This window comes from Plectrocnemia conspersa, unplaced genomic scaffold (genome assembly GCF_051122295.1).
Source record: "Plectrocnemia conspersa isolate PC_06_02 unplaced genomic scaffold, ASM5112229v1 ptg000009l, whole genome shotgun sequence".
Taxonomy (NCBI): Eukaryota; Metazoa; Arthropoda; class Insecta; order Trichoptera; family Polycentropodidae; genus Plectrocnemia; species Plectrocnemia conspersa.
Genome location: NW_028277173.1, coordinates 23,611,760 through 23,628,323, shown reverse-complemented (window position 1 = coordinate 23,628,323; position 16,564 = coordinate 23,611,760). Strand labels below are relative to the sequence as shown.

The 16,564-nt window shown below is 31.5% G+C and overlaps 3 protein-coding genes across 4 annotated transcripts; 2 read left to right on the top strand and 1 right to left on the bottom strand.

The window, feature by feature from the left end:
• Positions 1 to 174: 174 nt before the first annotated feature.
• Positions 175 to 4,876, top strand: prel (preli-like). The gene is made up of 5 exons (XM_088191285.1): positions 175 to 708; positions 891 to 998; positions 1,070 to 1,175; positions 1,239 to 1,388; positions 3,456 to 4,876. The coding sequence occupies exons 1-5, from the start codon at positions 617 to 619 to the stop codon at positions 3,627 to 3,629; spliced, it is 630 nt and encodes a 209-aa protein (XP_088047411.1). The 5' UTR covers positions 175 to 616; the 3' UTR covers positions 3,630 to 4,876.
• LOC148232314 (1,5-anhydro-D-fructose reductase-like) lies at positions 4,868 to 9,707 on the bottom strand. 2 transcript variants are annotated; one of them, XM_088191284.1, is made up of 5 exons: positions 9,258 to 9,707; positions 5,836 to 6,003; positions 5,568 to 5,771; positions 5,256 to 5,506; positions 4,868 to 5,182 (listed from the first exon to the last, which is right to left on the bottom strand). In XM_088191284.1, the coding sequence occupies exons 2-5, from the start codon at positions 5,881 to 5,883 to the stop codon at positions 4,891 to 4,893; spliced, it is 795 nt and encodes a 264-aa protein (XP_088047410.1). In that variant the 5' UTR covers positions 5,884 to 6,003; positions 9,258 to 9,707; the 3' UTR covers positions 4,868 to 4,890. The 2 variants fall into 2 exon arrangements, with proteins under 2 accessions (XP_088047410.1, XP_088047409.1); XM_088191283.1 differs by lacking the exon at positions 9,258 to 9,707 and adding an exon at positions 6,104 to 6,292.
• LOC148232313 (adipocyte plasma membrane-associated protein Hemomucin-like) lies at positions 9,333 to 14,969 on the top strand. Its single transcript, XM_088191282.1, has 7 exons — positions 9,333 to 9,400; positions 11,920 to 12,052; positions 12,122 to 12,330; positions 12,398 to 12,683; positions 12,747 to 12,940; positions 13,011 to 13,222; positions 13,287 to 14,969. The coding sequence occupies exons 2-7, from the start codon at positions 11,931 to 11,933 to the stop codon at positions 13,929 to 13,931; spliced, it is 1,668 nt and encodes a 555-aa protein (XP_088047408.1). The 5' UTR covers positions 9,333 to 9,400; positions 11,920 to 11,930; the 3' UTR covers positions 13,932 to 14,969.
• The last annotated feature ends 1,595 nt before the right edge of the window (positions 14,970 to 16,564 follow it).

Below are 16,564 nucleotides of genomic sequence, written 5' to 3'. Positions count from 1 at the left end.
CACTGGGTAACTGGAATGCCAGTTACTAAGGGCTCAATATCGTCGATAACACAAGACGACACTGATTAACTATTGCTAATATTAACTAATGTTTGGAGAATAAATACGTGCACGGTGATATAAAACAAAGTTTTAAATTTTAAAACGTATTTATCTAGCAAAACGTTGCTGGCCACTTTCGCAGACGTTAAAGCCAAAATCAGAAGAATTTTTCATAACCATTGGTTTCTGAGCTTGGCGCCGATATTCTTAACAAGTACTAACAAATGAAATTATTTTTAAAAAAATATTACTCATCTAATAGCAATTTTTTGTAAATATTTTAAAATGGCGCACGTGCCGAACCCGCGAGCCACCGATTGTCAGCCCTGTCAGTGTGCCGTAACTGTCCGTCCGGGTCGTTCTGTCGTCGGCCAATCGCCGATACTCTCTCCGATTTCCTTTTAAGATATCATTTTCTCTCTCGATATAAACCACGAAAAAGCAAAACGAACTTTGATCGGCCTTGATCTGTCATTATCCGACGCTACTGTATCGATTTCCGACCAAATTACAGCTTTCACTATGTTTGTCGCTCTTTAATCCATTCGGGTCATCCGTTCCCAATATTTTGAAAATGGCAAGATACTATGAGAACACCACCATTTTCAATTATACGTGGGACCAGGTAGCCTGCGGATACTGGAGGAGGTATCCTAACCCTCAAAGGTTCGTACAATATGCGCAATTTTAACGCTCTTATCTTACAAAGGTTATCTGAAAATTAAATGCTACGATCAGCTCGTTAATATCACATTAAACTGCATATAAGGACATCCATATAACAAGTCACTAGAATAAAAATAACTCGGAACAAAAGAATTTTATATTAGAACTTTATATATCCACAGTTCACACGTACTCTCCGAAGATGTCATCAGCAGAGAAATGATAGAGGGACGACTTCACACCAAACGGTTGTTGACCAAGACTAACAAATTGCCCAAATGGGGGGAGAGGTATTTTATTTCAATCTTTCAATCGTAATAAAATCGTCGATATGATATAAATATCAATATTAACGTTGTAGATTCTTCAATTCCAAATCAGTGAAGATCGTCGAAGAAAGCATAGTCGATCCTAAAACTAAGACGCTGATCACTTACACCAGAAATTTGGGTTATGCCAAAGTCATGGTATGTATTTAACGTAAAAGTATCAAATGTATGATTTTGTGTTATATTTCGTGTTTGTTGTAGAGCGTAGTGGAGCGTGTCGTATATCGTGAGATTGCCGGTGGCAAATGCGAAGCTTGGCGATCTGCTTGGATCGATTCGCAAGTTATGGGCTTCTCTAGAGCAATTCGAGCATTCGGTATTGATCGATTCAGGAAGAATTGTAATCAAATGGTACGTATTCAAAGATACGCTTGATCTTAACCCTTTGAACTCAGAATCATTACTGTAATAGATAGCCAATTCGGATAAAATGAAAACAGGCAATTCTTATCAATACTATGATTATATATATATTGAATAAACATATTATCGCTATGCAGGCCTCCGTGCTAACAATGCAAGGTTTCGCGCGTGGAAGTGCTGCTATTTTTTTTAATCAAAGACTAAATTCATGATTTTATTTTCCATGGACCCAAAAACAAGTAAATATAATAGATTTTGTCATTTTTATTGATGTAATTATATTATTTCTGACAGTTTTAACTCGAGTACCGAAACCTCGAAAATAGCATCAAGAACTGACACTGTACAAAGTAACCCCAGATTCAAATTGCCTGACTAATCGTCCGGCACGTACCGATTAGTCAGCGAGTATTCGATAAATTATCATGCAAAATAATACATTTTTTATGTTATTTTGTATTCGAATAAAGTTAAATATTAAAATGAATAATCAAGTCTTACCACATTATCTAAAATTTAAAAATAAATTTCATTATAAAATTTTTCCTGATAGCATAGCTTTTCTAATGTACTAATGAAAATAATTAATCGATTTTGTATATTATTTATAATTTATGAGCATTCATTTTCTTTAATTTAAAAATAATCAAAATACCGGTTAACCGAATCAAAAAGGCCAGTTTCTTTTTTTTTTAAAATGACCAAAAATCGGTTAATTGGTTTCAGTTTTTACCAGTTTGGAACCCCTACGCTTTATCCTTTATTTTACTGCTATTTTTTCTTGCAAATACACTGAGCTTAGACAATTCTAAACTCAATTGTTTCATAAATTTCTTACGACAATTATGGTCATTTGGTCATTCTGGATACTTTTGGGTCCAAATAATATAAGCATTTAAAGCTGCAATATCTATATGTTCTAAAAATATTCAAAACGGCCATTACCTTGTAGCCGATCAGATAGTCATTATTAATATTTAACAAATGATTGAAATACTAATAATTTTGTGGTTCATAAGTACTCTTACTCGCTTAGTGTCGTGAAGATTAAGAGTGAGGCATAAAACTCCTTAAAAAAATTTTAGTTCAAAGTATTAATTTTTAGTGAAAACTATTTAATCAAGGTAGCATAATTTGTTTTAATTTCATTATATTTTATGAATGTTGAATAATTTATTTTTCGTATTCACAATTTACTTTCTTTTACAACGTATTTGTGTGACAATTTTCATATAATATAATGTTGCAACTAAAACAGAGTTCAAGAATATTTATATATTTATTTTTTTCATCCTGAGCAAAAATCTTATGTTGATTTTTTTATTTTTGCCATTGTGGTCATTGGAACGTGCAGCAAACACAACAAGGGGTGAAGAATGTTCCATGTTAGCAATATTTGTTTGAGTGATGTTCGTATGAGCAATTGCCTTGTGAGCAAAAGTTATCCCATTTTTTTCTATTCATCGATATTTAGATAGTAATCCCAAAATGGTCAGCAACTGAAGAGTTAAAAAGGCAAAGTTAAATCTTCATAAAAAAAGTTATTTTATGATTGTTCATTATTTCTATAAGTCAGCTAGATAAAGCCTTCCACTAAAATAATCCTACATTTTTGTAATTATATGTTCTTGTAAATAAATGATTTATTGCCCTTTAGATATCATTTTTGCAATAACAAATGACTCAAAAACATTTTATGTCTATTAAACCTAATAGGTAGTTTGTAAATAAATTATATGAGAAGCATCAACATATTGTGGTATATAAAACTATAAAACATATTTTACAATAGTATTATTTGTTGTATTAAAATCTCATTGTAGATTATTTTATGTTGCATCAAAAATATGAAACCTGTTTTGATCAGTTAGCACAATCATTTTTTTCATTGCATTTTACATTTGAATATATGATTTATGTTAATTTAACCATTTTTTTTATTATTTATCTCAAATTTTAAGTGCTAATAACACAAATTTTTCTAATAAGATTATTTATTATACGAAATCTCTAATACATATTTATATAATTATTTAAAAAAAATATTTTTATCAGGTCCTAGGATTCAATCACGTGTTGATGGGTATGTTCCCCCGAAACACTTCCACAAATGCTTCAAATCCTGCCACTCCACTTGCTGCTAGTGCCGCTGCGTTGAAAGGTGTCAAAGAAGCTGCAGACCGAGCTACGGCAAACGTTTACGCCACAGTCCACCCAAACCAGAGCTGATTGAACTAGACGTCCAAGATTTAACGCTACAATTTACCTTTATTCAATATCTATTTCTCCTCTTGCCGGTTTCCAGTTTCACGATTCTAACTTTCAATTTAATTTGAGTAGCACTGTTGAGATTGCTATATTTCCACTTGTTACACAATCATTGTTATGATGTAAAGATTTTTAAAAATGTAATTTACTGTTGTATTAAATGTTAGAGCAGTTCTAAAATGTAGGTTTGTCAATTTAAGTTATAAATGTAGTCAGTATTTAAAATATACTTTTACATAGAAAACAGATTGAACGAAAATTACACAAATCAAAATATTTGCATTGCAACTTTTTCTATGTGTAAATTTATTTATGCAATTTCTCAGCTGCTTTATTATTTAAATGAACTATAAAATTGTAAAATTCAATATATATTTTAAACTTGAAGGTAACACATAATATTTAAATAGTTATTGCTGTGCAATTTAAGTGATATATTATTAAATTTTTTTATTTACATTTAGAACTCAGATAAATTAAATATTGTAGATACTAGGATTATAATTGAATTATGTTCTATATTGGCTATTATTTGTAAAAATCATTTCCATATTTTTTTAAAAGCACTGTTGTTACAGTATTAAAATATTTATAATGAATTGGTGCGAGTTTCTGTTTATGGTATTAATTATTAATACTTTTGAATATGAATGTCTATATACATTTCATAGATCAACTATGTTTAATTTTTGTTTAAAGTTAAACATTTTTTATTTAGTCTAAAATGAAATACTTGATGGGTTTGTTTGTCGTATATTATTTTTATAATGAATATGTTTATTGATAACATGAATTCTTAATCGATTGTGAAAATAACATTCCCAAAAGTAGCTATTGTGGTGTTATGGTGACTTTAAAGCTTTATTAAAGTTTGGATACACTGCCATAAAATAATACATTCGTCCATGGCATCAATGATTTATTTTTATGATTTAAAGTGTATTTTTTTATATACATAAATGTGTACTTTGAATTTGCGTAGAATTGATGCGATCGCTTTGGTAGAAATGCCAATAAAAACATTAAATTTTTGTAAAACATAAATACTATGCATATTATTTTATGTATGTATATATGTATATGTACCAAAGACATTTTGTATAATAAATCTTTCCGATGAATTGTTTAGATGCCTTATGCATGCAGATAATGTTCCATTTATTGTAAATAGTGTTTGGTTATATGTAAATAAAACTTAGTTTTGAAGATATAATTTATTTGACTAGAAAGGATATTGCGGATGTCTTTCACAACCACTCCAAAAATTAAAATCAATTATTCTTCCTTCTACTCCCTTATCTAATTGTATCAACGAATCAATTTCTTGCACGCTCAATTCAAAATCGAATATGTTTATATTTTCTTCAACTCTTCTAGGATTTGAGCTTTTCGGAATTACAGTAATATCGTTTTGTAATAGATAATGTAACACAATTTGACTTGGACTCTTTTTATGATTGTTTGCTATGCTCTCGATCGTCGGATGATTCAAAATATTGTAGCAATTCTTCAATCTATAATGTCATTAATCATAAATTAATTTTACTTTAGTATTTCAATTTAAATTTGATTAGAATGATAGCGTACTCATAGTTATATTTCGACATGAAGTGATGCTTAGCACCAGGACTTCCCAAAGGACTGTATGCCGTCACTGTGATGTGTTTTGTTTTGCAATATTCTCTTAATGAGTTTTGTTGATGATACGGATGGCATTCAATCTGTAAAACGTTCGGTTTGATCCTTGCTTGTTCGTATATATTTTCAATTTGTTTTTCATTGAAGTTTGAAAGACCAATGTTTTTAGTTAATTCTTGATCAACGACAGATTCCATCGCCTGTAAATACATTTCTTATTTATATGTTTTAAGATTGATTAAAACTATTTCAAATACTAACTTTCCATAACGAAATGTGATCAGTTGTTAAATCTAATATAACATTGCCATTCTCGTCAGTCATTTGCACCAAATTATTAGGATCGCACACAAATCCAAATGGAACGTGAACTAAATACAAATCCACATAGTCCAATTGCAATCGTTTCAGAGATAATTTCAAGAACTTTTCGACGTCTTCTGCTCGATTTCCAATGTGAGGTAACTACAATATATTTATACAGTAATTATTTTATTATAGCAGCAATTATTATATTATAAAATATTACCTTAGTCGTAATAAATAGTTCGCTTCTGCTCACATGATTTTTATCCATCCATGATTTTAAAATATTTCCTAAAATTTCTTCATTATTGTAATTAAACGCGGTGTCTATATGACGATATCCTGCATTTAAGGCCGTTGTCACTGCTATCTCTAGCTCGTCCGGTTTAGCCTCATATTATAATTAAATATTAAATTATGATTAAAGTACAAAGATAACGACTAATTATCATTAATAATGGATGATTTATTTTTGTAAAATAATGACTCACTTGCCACGTACCCAAACCGATAGTCGGCATGGATGAATTTGTACCGTATAAGACAACACTTTTCATTTTGTTCAGTTTATTTTGTCAGTATGCTAAATGCGAAAATCTATTCATTCAACTGAAGTTAACCGACTTGGATTTGTGCCAATGGTCTAATTATTATTTTTAGATGAGTAAGTATTATCTAATACTACTCTTTTAACAAATTAATAATTCTTTATTTCATCTATATATTAATATTCATTTATTAATATTCTTCATTTCATATATATGAATATTCAATTATTAATATTCATATTACTTTTTGTCTAATGTTGGAATAGACATTGTTTATAAAATTATTATTTCAAACACATTAACTATGGAATAATAGTGTTCAATATTTATTGTCCAGAACAGGTTCTCGCATATTTGTTTATTAATTAACCATAATATGGAATTTTAGAAGAAAACTGTAGGGAGCCCATTAATATATTTAAGTCTATGGCCAAAACTTGGGGGTACTCTGGTAACACGCGTGACGGACACATTCTCTTGGTGACTTCGGCGGGCTCTCGCGCCGGTGCGGGCCCCGCGCTCCGTCCACTCACACACTTAAATTTTAAGATGTAACTGTAATAATATACAACAAATATACTACTGCAGCTGCTCAATCTGCGTCTAATTGCCACCCGTCACATTCCGTAGCCATAAACTCAGATCCATTTATAATCCTCTTTCTCCTTTTCCTCATATAAAAGAAAGATTTATTCCTTTTCTTGGCAATTTAATAAATAAGCGTTAGACTGATTATAAATGTACCAAATTTTCTAGGATGCCATAAAAACTGGGACATGTCCTCAGAAACGGGGGCTTTTTGGAAAAAGAGAATATGTTTGGAAAAACACAAACTAAAACCTGTTTAAATTAAATATGCCACTTCCACGTTTATACATGGACTAGATATATCTACAGCTATATTATATTTCGTTCCAAATCTTGGAAATGTATTATTTGTAATTCATTAAGTGGAAATTTATATATATTTTTATTTTTTTTGTATACTTTAGTGTGTATCGTATATTTTGCTGTTCCTTATATTAGTTGATGTGATAATACACTGAATCCAATTATGGATAAAATTAAAAAGCGTTTTATAGCTAAATCAAAAACGCTTGACTTAATATTCCACCAATTTCCATTAATTTTTTCATCTGCAGTCCATTTATTTTCAACGTTAGTGCAAAAAATACAATGCCCTTGTCAGTCACCCTGAGGAGTGGTACCGATATGTATACAAGACGGTATTGTTTTGTTGTCGAGATTATTATCTTATAGTCCCTTTTATTATTGATATAGTCGAGGCCGCCGAGAGAAAAATCGGACCCTGCTACTTATTGTTGCTACAGGCCCCCCCAAACACTTTTGTGACATCTAATATTATAATATTTAAAGACTCACAGCTCGAATAATTATGCGTTTTCTGGTATTATCAAACATGAAAAGCAAAAAATGTAAATGAAAACCATTTCATTTCCAATGTGACCGATAGAGAATGGTAAAAGCTATTAATTAATAGATAAAGGACCGGAGATTCGGTACTCGGAAACTCAGACTCTACAATAAAACAAATTATACCTCTTTGTCGGGCTACAATGTAGACCGACAAAGAGGTATAATTTGTTTACTGACTCTACATCATAAAGTAAGTGCACATGATACAATCGAAGATGAAAACTTTTACGGTTTTTTATTTTTCTCCGAATATGTATTTAAAATGTGTCGATCGATCGCCCGAATTTCGAATAATATTTTAGCATTTTTTTCACATTAAAATATTGATCTGAGTCCCGGTTATCTACATCGACCGGGCCCTCCCACCCCCTTCTCCTTCTTGGCCTGGATATAGTTACATATGTTTTACCTATTACAATCTTTGTCCAGATCAACGTGTATTCTTTTTTGGCGACAATATGGTGACGGGTGGCAATTAGACACAGATAGAGCCACTGCAGTAATGTTTTATTGAATATTTATGAAGTTTACATGGTTATTTGTAAATATACGGGACTCGAGCGCAAGGCGCGCGCGAACGAGCCGAGGGTTGCTAGGCGAGTGAATAACGGTCACGTCAGTGCTACTCAAGTGCCGCCAAGTTTTGGCCATAACAAATGTAGGCTCCCACACTTTATTTTATTTAGTTCTGCACTATTACATAAACTCTGCGTGTATTTGTTTTTATGGACCGACACTAAAGAAAAATGAGTGCAACATATAATAATTCCCCTTGGCCTTTTTTACCCCGTTGACTGCTAAGCAACAATATATTGTTGTTTGTGATATTAGCAAATATATACTAATGCCAAACGTTGTTGCCGTCCTAATGTTCGAAAATGTAAATTAATTTAAATACTTGTGTAGCATGGAGCGATGGGTTTATTAAATATTTTCACTTCCTACGTGTTATTTTTGTTTCCCCGAGTGTCTAATTACTGAGGGAAGATAAATAAATATAAAATATTATAAGAATTGCAAATTGTTATTTTCGCGTTAGTGCGTTAACTAATGAAAACAAATTTGATACCTGTTTTTTTGCTTCTGTGCAATATTTTTCATAATATGATGTGTGAGAAGGACGTTTGACATTAAAAGTCGTGTGTTTTAAATATTTTTTAGCAAATAAATCTTGGAGTCGGCGTTGGACATACTTGTATCAACTCCATAGTTATGCTTGCGATTTAATTTAAGCTTCAAGTTTATTAAAAATGCGAGTGCTCATATAAATAAAAAATTCTTTAGTTTATTATATTTTTAATATTTTCGAAAATATGGGTAAGAATATTGTAATGATAATTCTAAAAGTAATTGCTTAATGTATCTAGAAATATCTTTTTATGTTAAAATATTTAAATTTTTCGAAAAAGTAAATAATTTACTTTATCGATAATTGAAATGATTATTTTTTATGCTAACATGTATTCTTGAATAAACTAATAAAGTTTGTGTTTATTTAATATTTATTTATATTTTAGTTGTAATTTTTCTTACCGCAAAATTCTATGTTTATCAATTAAAATGCTTATCAGTAAGGAAATGAATAACACGTAGAGTTTTACCTTGCGGCGAATAGCTAAAATTGAGTTAGCGACCTGACCGCAAAATGATGTGTTATTACCTGAGCGAGTGGTCATCCCTGAGCCGGCCAGGTGCTGCCAACTGGTCGAGTGCATATCGTCGTGTCACTCCCCTCAGTAAGCGGCTGGAGGCAGCGGAGTGTGTCGGTGACGGATCGGCTCTTCATTTGGTTCCACGTGACACGTACGACGCCCAATATCGTATTGCACTTTCGTCCTCCGTTTGTAACTACGCCGGTCTTTGTTTGGCTCGCGTGTCATAAATTTGCGACCATTGCACTTTGCTCCTGATATTAGTTATTTCATACGATAGGCATTCGCCAACTTTTAGAAATGTTATAAACTCGGCTCTTCAATATTACAACCTCATTTATTTTGAACATACAGAGATATAAAAAAATATACGCCAAGTTAGGTTAGCTGATTATTCATTTGATACTTTCATTGAATGATATTTTATAAGCAAACACATGTCTCTGCATATAGCAACTGTATTTGCACAATTGTTTAATAATTACACAAATTTTCCTTGCGTTTTGGCGTTAATCAAATATAAATTTATTGTCGAGTAGTATGAATAGTCACTGTGTGTGGTGTTAATTAATGTTAATACGATACCTGTCACATTGCGTAAAGGTGCCATTGAATTTTGTTATTTAAATATATTCATCAGGTTAAGTTTAAAAGTCATCGGTTAACCTTTTACTGCTCGTATAGTCAGAATCCCGTAAGTATTCGCTTAGTGACACTTTGATCTTTTAAAAAGTATCGCTTATTTAAGTGTACATATTTTGTAAGCTAAATATTAATGGTTATTGTTTAAATTGTGGCCAAAAAAATGTTAATGATATATTATTGAAAATTTGCAGCATTTACTTTTCAAATTAAACTGATATATACGGTCATAAAAATAATTTCTTGACACTTGAAGCATAAATAATACAAAATAGCGTTAGAATGTGATAGGGTCAAAACAAGGTTGTTTTTGATGCTAATATATCAATAATAAATTACTTTTAAACTCATTTTTAAAATTATTATTTTCAGTCAAATTTATTCTAAAAAAATATTTATACATTTTATTTATTTATATAGTACATCACTGTTCTGACCAATGCTCATTCAATGCCGTTCGTTTGCACCTAACTTGTTTAAATTTTAAAAGGTATTTATGTAAAATACGTTCTAAAATTTATACAGGTTACTTGCGAATGGTGAACACCGCATGAATAACTGCAATTAATCTACTTAAAAGGACGATTATATAAATTGACAACAAGATTATTTTCTATACATAAATGGTTGAAATGTTCTGACCAATGCTCACTCACACTTTATGTAGCAAAACTTTGTAGGCCGCTTTCATAAACATAGATGAAATGTTCATAACCATTAGTTTTTGAGCGTGGCGCCGATATTCTTGACAAGTACCAAAAAATGCTATATTTTGTCAAAACCTGTCTATGCAGAGGACATGTTATCACATGTTTCAAATTTAATTCTGTATTTATATTTAATCTGATTATTTAATTCTGTCTAGAGGTTGCATACATATTAAAAATACACAATACATGAATATTTTTTCAAACAGGTATGAACACTTCACCGGGGAAATTGGTATGCATATGTTTTACATTTTAAAGTGTTTTAAGTACATAGCATACAATGGGCACGATAACTGTTTTAATAATATATATATATACTGCTGTAACTTGTGGAGTGTGGACTGTTGCCGATTAAAAAATCAAAGAAAGAAACTTCATTATAATGTTATGTGTCAGTCTTCATCAGTTTTTTAATAAGTCTAAAAATAATATATAAAAATAAAGTTTTCATATGTTTTTTCTGCAGTATATATGTATATATACAAAAAAAATAATATAATATATCAACTCAACACTAGGATGAATTATAATTTAGTTTCAGTCGATAATTCCGCACCAAATATATTATCTTCTGTTGAATTAGGGTTACCATATTACACCATAAAAAGTTCTGCTTTCCTGAAACAATACTTCCCAAAAAAAGGCATGAATTTAATCAAACAAACCACTTTATTTAATTTAAGTAGATTAGAGGATTTTGAGGAAGACCATCGTATTTTTTTTGTTTGCTCGGCCAAGTGGACTTACTATATTTCTAAATAAAATTTTGAACATTCTGAAATGTCTTTAAAATAGATAATATTAATTAAAAACATTCTAGATATTCTCACTTTGTAGCAAAATTATTGTTACAAGTTGACAAAATGATTTATATTTTTATTGTTCTCTATTTTTGTTTCTGTTTGAAGGAAATATATGATATTTAAATCTAGCCTGCTGGGAAACCCACGAATCCCCATCCCATTTTTGATATTAAGAAATCATGGTCAACCTAAATACGCAATAAAATAATAATATACTAGTCATGTGTCGAGGAAAATTAAAAACAATTTCTGATTATTGCGGTGATTCAGAAAAATTATTATATATAGGTGTTTGGGAATTTTGATTGAATCGTCGAAACATGTTCAAACATGTTTATGTTTGGTTTTCAACATAATCTAATAATCTGAAGTTCATTGATAAGAACCAGAATCAGCGTTTATTATCACTTACTAGTACTAGCAAGAATGCGTTTGTGGTTATTCATTGTGGTCACTTTACGGACTGATTTATAAAGTATATAAGTTCGTTTTAATAAAAATAACTTTCATTTCAGATTTGACCACCATGGGTGTAATAGGGAAATGCTTTCGATTTTTAAGCAAGCGTCTGTTCGAATTATCGCTAACGTTCCTCATGGTAGTATACATGCCTGGATTGCCACCGGAAGGAAATTTCACATCTAACATGTGCGTCATCAATATTTATGAATCGATTTGGATCTGATTATATTTCAATACATTAATGATTTATTTCAGAATCACTCCAGCGAAACCGCTCGACGGCAAGTATACGTTGAACGCGTACATGAACAATGCTGATCATTTATACGTGAACAAAGTGCGAGGCGCTGAAAGTTTCGCCGAATGGAACGGAGAGTTATATTCGGGCGTTCACGGCGGTGATATCGTCAAATTGTTACCGAACGGGGAAGTGGTTTCAGTCGCGAAGATCGGAAAGCCTTGCGGTAAGTGCAGTGTAAAATATTGTAATTCCCAATACGTATATATCTCATATTTATTAATTATTTTTAGATGGCTATTGGCAAGAATCAAAGTGCGGCCGTCCTTTGGGTATTGCATTTGATAAGACAGGATTGCTCTATGTGATGGACGCTTACTACGGCATATGGACAGTCAATCTCAAGAATGATGTTAAGCATTTGCTGGTTTCGCCTAAAGATGAAATCGAAGGCAGAAAACCAATGTTATTCAACAGCATCGCTTTGGCTTCGAACGGCGATTTTTATTGGACTGATTCATCGTCTGACATTATTCTGGAAAATGGTGTTTTTGGCATGCTTCTGGACGGCAGCGGCAGGTATGCTTCATGACTACATTTTAATAATACTTGAATTTAATATATTTCAAATTATCAAAATAGGTTGATGCATTATGACGCAGTAAAGAAATCGAGCAGAGTTCTGTTAGACGGACTTTGGTTCGCTAACGGGGTTGTGTTATCACCCAATGAAGACTTTGTCGTTGTGTCTGAAACTACTCGAAGCCAACTTAGAAGGTATTATTTGAAAGGCGACAAAAAAGGCACCGATGACATATTCATTGATGGATTACCTGGTATATTTTGAATTAATGCATATATATATAAAATGTATTATTATTATTCAATGCTTTATTTGTATTATAGGTCTTCCTGATAACTTGCATTCATCTGCCGATGGAATCTTAATGCCACTTGTTTCACCTCGCGACGCTGATCATCCGATGATTTTCCAATCTATTGCACCCCATCCGCTATTAAGAAAATTCATAGTCCGAATGATCGCTCTCGTGCAGTTGCCTTTCAAAGCCGTCCAAAAAATTATGCCGCATTATGTATTCGAAAGAACCGCGCATTGGGTATGTAATAAAAATATTTATAAATCGCTTTTATATGTATATTTATACATTGCTTATTTTACAGATTGGTCACTTTGAATCCGTTCAAGCTTTAGTACCAAAACGCACGACTTTGGTAAAATTGGATTGGGTCGGAAACGTCGTCGATTCTTGGCATTGCTTGGACGGTTCGTTGACTGGCATAAGCGAAGCTTACGTGTACAAAAACAACTTCTACTTGGGAAGTCCTTATAACACTTACATCGGCAGAGTTCCGCTTCCGGAAAAGTTTGTACAATCTATCCTTTCATCCACAACTGCCCCACCTCCTAGAACCATTACCACCACTACTACTCCAAAACCAACAACAGCACCTCCTCCGACTCAACCTCCCACTACCAAACCACCGCCGACTACTACACCTCCACCGACTCAACCTCCCACTACTAAACCACCGCCAACTACTACACCTCCACCGACACAACCTCCAACCACAAAACCTCCAGTAACACAACCTCCAACTACCAAACCGCCGCCAACAAAACCTCCGACTACAACTCCAAAACCAACAGCTGCCCCCAAACCCCAGCCTCTTAAGCCCGTCGTCGAAAATATTCCCACCGACACAAAACCGCCACCAAAAGAAGATCTTAAAGTAATCACCAAAGAAGGGCCTTCAGTAATTCCTGCCCCAGACAAAGCCTCCCAAAAACCTAAAACAGAACTTTAAATTATCGCTTTGATTTATTTTTCATGTTACTTTATTTCCAATTTAATACTTAAACAACGAAAAATTATGTGTTTATTAAGTTTGTATATTATTTAAATATGTTTATTGAAAATATTGAAACATTTGACATATGTATTTCAATGTAAATCAAAGTGATAAACACAACAATACGTTAAGTTAATTCGGTAGTAAAAAGGATCCTTCTTTTGTATTGAGTCAAAATGTGCAATGTGTGATTGAGCTTTTGTGTCTTTCTGAAGTTTGTGTGAAAAATGTATGCAGTAAATTTGATTTAGGATATTGTTTGTATGTGTGTATGTAATAAGCGTGGAAACTCGCCTATGTTTTATAACTAAAGTAACACCAATATACTATGTGTAATATTAACACTTAATGGATCGATCGTTGTACGATTAACATTATTCAATGAAAGGTAAGCGGAGGCATTTATAAAATATATATTGTTATTTTTTACTCTTTAATATTGATATATAAATATTTATACTTTTGTTCCAAACATTTGTCTGTGATTGTTTTTAAATAATTTTTTTTATTGCTTAAAAATAATACTTAAAAACATAAGCAGCAATACTACGTAATAATCTTAAAATTTTAATACTCTATTTTTTTAATATTTTGCATTTTTTTGATGTTGTGGTAATGGACCATCTTGATATTAACGTGTTAAATCATTGGCAGCTCTTTATTTTTATTATTTATAATATATACATACAATTTTATTTTCATTTATACTGAGTTGTAGCATATTACTTTTGTTTCCAATACACAAACGTTAAAAAAAATGTAAATAAAGCCGATTGGATTGAATAGAATTTGATAATATATTATTAAATTTTTTTCATATTTTCAGATTCTATTAACATCTAACATTTTTGTATAAAAAAATATATGAGAAACACTCGTTCATGTATGAGGGTAACAATGTTGCATGTTGATTCTTTAAATTTTCACTTGTATTTACAAAACAATTAGTTTTGCTGTCATCCATTGTCAGGAAAATAAATCGGTAGTTGCCAATTACTCTTTTTTTTACCCAATAAATCCCATTCTTTAATATGAATTATCCAATTCAACTCGGTTTTCCCGTTCTTTGTTTTCAACTTCCTTACTTAGACTTACCAAATATCGAGTTTCAGATGTAAAATGACAAACGTAATACAAAATTTCGTTTGTGAAAAAAATTACCTTAGCTGACTTTGTTGCTATGGGTTGTGTGGTACATAATTGATTTATTCAAAAATATATTTTTCAATATATAAAATAATTGTTACATAAAACGAATCGTTTGTGCATTACTGTTTGACAGATTAGGTGCGAGCGAGTATTGGTCAGAACAGTAAACAATTAATGTCTGCGGCGAATCCTTTTTCGAAGAAAAAATCCGAAGATTTACCTTTATAGATGCACAAACAATTCATTTTATGGAACAAAGTATTTATTTTAATGCACGTATCTCTCAAAATAATTCTATATTCAATGGCACTCATATTTAAATACTATTTAAAAGGGGTTTTCATCTACTATAGAAGCAGTAACTTAAAATCCTAATGATCGACTCAGATTATTCAGAAACCATGATAACCATTATTACAGAAACGGAAAAAATTAATGTCTTTTGTATTTGAAAGAGCTTAGATTGTAACGTGCTGCTGATAAAAAAGCTCATTCGCATTTCAGCTCATTACCTCTACTATAACCAGCTGCAGTTGAGTTATCATCACGCCATATAATCGATAGGTGCTTATGCATATGAAGATATCGCAGGAATAATGATGAAATACATTTTTTTGTCATTTTTCCTTTTTTATATAATATAAATCTTCGATGAAAATAGCTTCAACGAGTCAAGTCAAAAGTTTGAATATTCGTATAGGTTCTGAGACACTATTATTTGAAAAAAATACGGATTTTTTCAAAAATGTATCCACACTAAACTTCTCAACCAATGACATTTATTACTCGAGTAGACAACTTTCGTTTTATATTTTTAATGTACATATTTTATCTAAAAATACAAACATTTTTTTTCACTTATTCTGAAACAATGGGGGAAAATGTAGTAACAGTGTGTGCTCAGTACTACATAACTTTATTAATAGTAGCTTAGACGAAAATACCAAGCTACTCGGTATATTTTGCGACTCAGGTGGTGGGCAAAATAAAAATTATGCACTTTAGATTTTTACATTATGAAAGAAAATATACATATAAACTTTTCCATATGAGACATTCTCACCTTGAGTGTGACAAAAATTTTGGTCAAATCAACCAAAAAACTATAGCTGAGACACCGGTTGACTGGATAAATATTATAAAAATTGTTCGAATGAAACCCACTCAACCATTTGTACAAGAAAGTATGACCATTTCTATCTTGACCAATAAGAGAGATGAAATTTCCTATTGATCATTCAAGGCTAGTATTTAATAGATGATATTATAATGGTGATTGATATTCTGCAGATATAGTTGGGAAATCATTTAAAATTAACGACGTGCAGAATGCTTTTCTTCCTTACAACTTATATTCAGGCCTGGCGTTAGGGCAAGGCGAGCGAGCCAATCGTTTTGGACCTCACGAGATTTTTTTTATTTTTACAAATATTTTTTTT

What these genes read in the sequence shown, in the direction of transcription:
- prel (XM_088191285.1), top strand. Translation starts at nt 617, where the DNA reads ATGGCAAGATACTATGAGAACACCACCATTTTCAATTATACGTGGGAC. An exon ending in TTGCCCAAATGGGGGGAGAG is followed by an intron (nt 999 to 1,069) that starts GTATTTTATTTC and finishes TTAACGTTGTAG; the next exon opens with ATTCTTCAATTCCAAATCAG. An exon ending in GGAAGAATTGTAATCAAATG is followed by an intron (nt 1,389 to 3,455) that starts GTACGTATTCAA and finishes TATTTTTATCAG; the next exon opens with GTCCTAGGATTCAATCACGT.
- LOC148232314 (XM_088191283.1), bottom strand. Translation starts at nt 6,169, where the DNA reads ATGAAAAGTGTTGTCTTATACGGTACAAATTCATCCATGCCGACTATC. An exon ending in TCGGTTTGGGTACGTGGCAA is followed by an intron (nt 6,004 to 6,103) that starts GTGAGTCATTAT and finishes TTATAATATGAG; the next exon opens with GCTAAACCGGACGAGCTAGA. An exon ending in ATCACATTTCGTTATGGAAA is followed by an intron (nt 5,507 to 5,567) that starts GTTAGTATTTGA and finishes ATGTATTTACAG; the next exon opens with GCGATGGAATCTGTCGTTGA.
- LOC148232313 (XM_088191282.1), top strand. Translation starts at nt 11,931, where the DNA reads ATGGGTGTAATAGGGAAATGCTTTCGATTTTTAAGCAAGCGTCTGTTC. An exon ending in ATTCATTGATGGATTACCTG is followed by an intron (nt 12,941 to 13,010) that starts GTATATTTTGAA and finishes TTTGTATTATAG; the next exon opens with GTCTTCCTGATAACTTGCAT. An exon ending in TCGAAAGAACCGCGCATTGG is followed by an intron (nt 13,223 to 13,286) that starts GTATGTAATAAA and finishes CTTATTTTACAG; the next exon opens with ATTGGTCACTTTGAATCCGT.